Genomic DNA, 5776 nt, shown 5'->3' with positions numbered 1-5776 from the left:
GAGCAGGGGGAAGCTGTTTTCGCCCTCCCCAGGCATTGAGTTATGGGCGTGGGGCACTCGTGCATGGACGATAGCATGCACTCACACTCTTTCGACACCCAAGGAAAAAAAGGTTCCCCATCACTGTATTAGTGTGTGGTTGCATTGTTTAGCCTGGGGGTTTCATTGCTATTAATATGATTGACCAGTTCAATAGGGTTTTACTGCTTAATATTTGACTTTAACCGCCCCGAGTCTGCAGAGAGGGGCGGCATACACATCTAATAAATTATTATTATTATTATTATTATTATTATTATTATTATTATTATTATTATTATTATTAGTTTGAATTGTTGTATTGTGGTTAGCCACCCGGAGTCCTGCAGGATTGGGCAGCATAGAAGTCAAATAAATGAATAGCCAAATCAAGCTGGCCCATCCCTGCTAGCCTGCCAGGGACAGGCCTGGTCAGCTCCTAGCCTCAGCCTGGGCTTAGCTTGTGTGTGTGTGTGTGTGTTGGGGCCCCTCCCTCCCTCAGGGGCAGGGCCTGCCCGCCTCCTCCGGCCCCCAGCCTCCTCTTCCTCCCTCCAGGATGTGGATGACCGCTGGAGCCTGCAGTTCCCACAGCTGTACGGGCCCGGCCAGGAGAACCTCTACTTCAACAAGAAGGAGTTTGCCAAGTGCATCCTGTACAGCATCTACAGCTCCCTGGTGCTCTTCCTGGTCCCGTACGGGGCCACCCTCAACTCCATGCGGACAGACGGGAGGGACGTCACCGACTACCAGTCCTTCGCCCTCATGGTCCAGACCTGCCTGCTCATCGTGGTGTCCGTCCAGGTAGGCGCCCCCGCCTCCCCAACGGCTCCAGTGCCCCTCCCCCGGCCAGGCTCTTTCTCCCGAGGAGAGGGAGCCTCCCTTGAGCCCAGCCTCCCCACTGCCCGCTCGGCTGACCCGTTAAGCCAAAGCCTAACCCTAACTCCCAGCCATCTTGGCTTCTGTTAAACCGTGGTTGGCCATTCAGCTGCACACTGGGGGGGGGGGGGGGTTGGGGGGGGGGCAAAGCTGCTCCCCCACCGAAACACCAGGAACCTGAGGAGGAAGCCGAGCCCCCATTGCCCCGGGAGGCCCAAGGGAGCCCCCCAAGTGGTTGAGGCAGGTAGGGCTCTCCAGGGCCCCATTTCTTGGGGGGGGGGGTGTCCAGGGAAAGGGAGGGTCTGGCCTTCTCCTTCTGCTCAAGATCCCCCACGGACAGTTTGGGGGGTCCCCTGGGGTGACACGGAATGCTGGACTCGATGGGCTTTGGCCCCATTCAGCCTTAACTGAGTGCGGGGGGCCAGGGGTGCAGGCTGGCCCTCGTGGCTGCTGCCCGGAGGGTCTTTCCTCAGCCAGGCTGGCCGATCCGGCCCTTGTGTGGGCAGCCAGCCCCGGTGCACGGAGGGGGTCAGGGTGAGCCAGAGCGGCTGCTTGAGCTGGGCTGCCTTCTGCAGATGGGCCTAGACACGGCCTACTGGACGTCCGTGAACCAGCTCTTCCTCTGGGGCAGCCTGGCCATCTACTTCGTCATCACCTTCACCTTGTACAGCGACGGCACTTACCAGATCTTCACCACCTCCTTCCCCTTCGTCGGTAGGTTCAGAGGCCGCGAAGGGTCCCACTCGGCGGCCAAAGGCCCCCCCCACCCCAGGGCAGCACCACGAGGGAGGGAGCCCCTACATTCCCAGGGCCGCCTGCCATCTCCCTTAGCCCGCCCCCCCCCAGCCCAGCAGGGCCACTGGAGTCCGCCTCTCTCCCGCCAGGCACCGCCCGCAACACCCTCAACCAGCCGAAGGTCTGGCTGTCCATCTGCCTCTGCGTCAGCCTCTGCGTCCTGCCCTCCGTCGCCTTCCGCTTCCTGAAGACGCAGCTGATGCCCAGCCTCAGCGATCAGGTGCGCCAGCCGGCCGGCCCCCACCTTCCCTCCCCCGGCCTGCTGGGGACCCCTGCCCCCCGCCCTCTGTGTCCGGGCCTGGCTGCCCCTCGTGCCCAAGGTGGGCAGGGGAAGGGGGGGCTCTCCTTCAACAGGGGCCCAGCGCTGCTCCTTTCGGCCCACCTGCATCCGGCGGGATTCCTGGGCTGACGGTTCCCCCCCCCTTCAAGAGCCCCCTATTCCCCCCACCACACAAAACACCCCCTTGAGGTAGCTGGGCTGAGGGCAAGGGACTGATCAACCCCCCCCTCCCGAGGTTGGGGAGGGGACCCTGCGGCCTCTTTGGGGGACCCACGCCTCTCCCCAGGGGCCTGTCCTGCAAGAGATGGGGGGGGATTTCCTCCCCCTCTGGTGACTCATGCAGAGGTCATCAGGAGGCCTCCTTAACTGCAGTGACTATCATGTGATCATGCTGCCCCCTAGTGGTCCTTTGGAGCACTTTGCCAGCCCAGACAGGCAGAGCTGGTACTGGGGGTGCTGCCACCCCCACCCCACTTTCTGGCCCTGCGGAGTTCTTCCAATTCTGTTAATCTGTACTCCGATTGTAACAGAGCTGGGAGGGGGGCAGAGAGAAGGCGGGAGGGGCCTGTGGGCTGAGTTGACCCCCTGGAGAGAATGAAGGGAGGGGGAGGAGGAAGGCGGGTGATTGAGGGGTTGCTTGCTGGGGGGGCAGAAGGCCCCCTTCCTCCCTAGCGTTGCTTGCCCCCAAAGGGCCCCCCCTCCCCCCCATCCCTCTCCTCTCCCACCGCCCCTCCCTCGGCCCCATCTGCTGGGCAGGGGATGAGGGTCTCCAGGCGCGCCCCCTCCCCATCTCAGCCGGGCTCCTCTTCTTCCTCCTCCTCCTCCTCCTTCTGGCGCAGGTGATGCGCAAAGTGAAGCAGCTGTGCAAGGCGCCCGGCCCACCCGCCCTGAAGCGCTACCTGCAGCGCAGTGTCTCCCGCCGCTCCGGCTACGCCTTCTCGCACCAGCAGGGCTTTGGCGACCTGATCACCTCCGGCCGGAACATGCGGATCAAGTCCCCCGCCAGCGCCTCGGCCACCTTCACGCCCTCCGCCCAGAAGTACCGGCCGCGCCTGGAGAAGTAAGACCTGGGGGGGCACTCTCCAGCCAGCCCTGCCTGAAAGGAAAGACCCACCCAGCCACCGCCGGAGATGCTACGGACCGCGGAGGGGCGCAGGCGTCAATTCCGAAGCGGGGCAGGGGGCTTCAGGCAGGCTCTGGGCGGCAGACGGCGCCCCTCGCGGTTCCCAGGACTCGCCCGCAGCACCAGCTCCTCCCCCCGTCGGGTCTGCTGAAGTGGAACGCTGGACCAGCGCTGCTTCTGAGCACTCCGTGCAGAGGAGGGGGTGGGGGCTGAGACCCTCCGAAGGCCGGGCCCACGGAGAGGTCTCCCCGCTTTCCAGCCCCGGAGGAGGAGGGCGGCTAGTGTGGCGCAAGTCTGGACTCCTGGGGACCCAAGCGGAGGAAGGGGCTCAGGAAGGGGGGGGGCGCCACTGTCCTGGATGCATGACCACCTGCAGGCCAAGTGGGGAGGGGGCGCTGGAGCTCCCCCCTCCTCCCCTCCTCCTGTGCTGGATGTGTTGCTTCCCCCTTGAGCCTTGCGGATGGTGGGGGGAGGAGAGAGAGGCTCCGGTCATCACTACTTGCACCCAAGGCTGCCCCCCCCGCCTGCAGAAGATGCTGACCCCCTCCTGGTGCTGCACCACTTTGCCCCACGGCGCACCTGAGATGTGGCCAGAAACGCTGCTGGCCACCAGCCGGCCCCTCTTGTGGGGGTTCTGGCGTCTCTGGGCCCTGGAAGGGAGGGGGAAGCGCTGGCAAAGGAGCCCCCACCCCCATCTTCTGGGCCAGCCTGCTGGAAGTAGCTGCTCCGGGGAAGGCTCCACGGCTACCGGCAATTCCCCCCCCCCCGCCCACCGCTGGGGTGGCCAGGCCCCCACCGCTTCCAGGAAAGGTCTCCAGCTCTGCCCTGGCCTTAGCTGACCAGGCCAGAAAGCTCTGCTGCCCAGGCCCCTCAGAAGAGAGATGCCCTCCCTTTGGGGGGGAGCATCCCTGGGGGGTGGGGGGGCTGCAGGGTGGAAGCTTCCCGGAAAATGTGTCCCACCACGTTCCCCTGCCAAGGTGCCTTTCTCTGCGAGCTTTCCCGTTTAATTCTCAGAGCGGTCTTGCTTCATCCACAATTATTGCACAAGATGGTTATGGAAATGACGGTCAGCCAGGATTAGGGGACAGAAGGGACATTATGCCAGTCAAATCTAAATCCAGTGTTGTAATTTTTTTACGCCCGCATGTCTATGCACACAGCAATGGAGGCTTGCGGAGGGTAAATACATTTATAATGTTCAGCTTTAAATATATAAATATATAAATATATATATATATATAAATGTATATATAAGGGAAGATCTCTATTATTTATTTGACGCATCTCCAAATAATTGCAGGCCTTCTCACAAACTGAGCTCTTGGTGGATCTGAAAACAAAATGAAGCCACCCCAAGCTCCCTCTGCCCATGTCCATCCCAAGCTGGACCCCGGAGTCGCTTTTGGAGGCAAATGTCGCTTCTGGGGAACTGCAGGCCTTGACCGGGGTGGGGGTGGGGCTTTGCGGTGCTTCCCCCCTCCCCCAACTATTTACTCTCGGTCACTTTTAGTCACTCAGGAAAAAAAGTCAGCTCTCCTGGAGGAGCAAAATTGACCCTTCAGGCCCCAAAGAGCCGAGGGGGGGGGGTTGCTCTGGGGAAGAGCTCATTCATCCCTATGGCAGAAGCGCAGGGGGCAGGGGCGGGGCTGGGGGTCCCAGAGCATCAGTGGGGGGGGGGACGTGATTGAAACATCATTTAAATATGTGAAAGGGTTGAATAAGGTCCAGGAGGGAAGTGTTTTCAGTAGGAAAGTGGACACAAGAACAAGGGGACACAATCTGAGGTCAGTTGGGGGAAAGATCAGAAGCAACATTAGAAAATATTATTAGTAGATTATTGGAACAAACTTCCTGCAGACGTGGTAGAGAAATCCACAGGAACTGAATTGAAACATGCCTGGGATAAACATAGATCCATCCTAAGATAAAATATACAGAAGGACAGACTGCTGTCAATCTCCTGTGTTTCCATGTTTCTATCAGCCTCACGCCAGCCCTGGGAGTCGAGAGGGCTCGGTGGTGGCCCCCATTCCTATAACGTCCTTAGCTTGGGGACTGAGGTGGCCCCCATCCTGGGTCACATTGTCCCCCCCCCCCCAACAAAAGCAGTTCTGTGTGCTGTGCTTATTTTCGGAGACTCAGACTGACTCCTGGTGCCCAGGTGCGGTGGGTGGGCAGCCAAGCTCTCGGTCTCCCTGGCTGCCCTGAACTCTGAGCCCCTCCCAAAGCAACCAACCTAGTGATGACCCTTTGGTTAGGGGGCGGGGGGCTGTGCCCAGAGATCTCACCTGCAATCAAAGGAGCCAGAGGCCCCGTCTCCTTTTGGCATTTATTTCTTCTGGCGGGGGGAAGGGTCTTTGCCAGACTTGCCTCTGGCTCCCCAAGTGCGGATCCTGAGCTCAGGACACGGAAGGTGGGGTTGGGTCAGGCCCTGTGCGCCAGACAATCGTGGCTTGCTCCATAAGCCGCATCTGGGCCAGGTTCCTGCCAAGACCAGCCAGGAGTTGCAGGAGGATAACGAGAGCTGAGGTGGGCCAGTCCAGGCAAGAGATTCGGTACCAGTGGTGGCGAAGCTATGGCACAGGTGCCACACGGGGTCATGTCTGCGGCCACGTGAGCCCTTCCCCTTGCTCAGCTCCAACGGGCAGCCGGCCAGCTGATTGTTGGCTCGCACGGAGGCTCAT

The 5776-nt window shown here is 60.9% G+C and overlaps 1 protein-coding gene across 1 annotated transcript; it reads left to right on the top strand.

Moving 5' to 3' along the window:
- Nucleotides 1-639: 639 nt before the first annotated feature.
- On the top strand, nucleotides 640-4344 carry LOC139155911 (probable phospholipid-transporting ATPase IM). The gene is made up of 4 exons (XM_070731283.1): nucleotides 640-819; nucleotides 1470-1608; nucleotides 1779-1909; nucleotides 2809-4344. Exons 1-4 carry the CDS (start codon nucleotides 733-735, stop codon nucleotides 3031-3033), a joined length of 582 nt encoding a protein of 193 aa, XP_070587384.1. The 5' UTR covers nucleotides 640-732; the 3' UTR covers nucleotides 3034-4344.
- Nucleotides 4345-5776: the final 1432 nt, after the last annotated feature.

This window comes from Erythrolamprus reginae, unplaced genomic scaffold (genome assembly GCF_031021105.1).
Source record: "Erythrolamprus reginae isolate rEryReg1 unplaced genomic scaffold, rEryReg1.hap1 scaffold_130, whole genome shotgun sequence".
NCBI classification, from domain to species: domain Eukaryota; kingdom Metazoa; phylum Chordata; class Lepidosauria; order Squamata; family Dipsadidae; genus Erythrolamprus; species Erythrolamprus reginae.
Note: the sequence above shows the minus strand (reverse complement) of the source record. Positions and strands in the feature narration are given on the sequence as shown.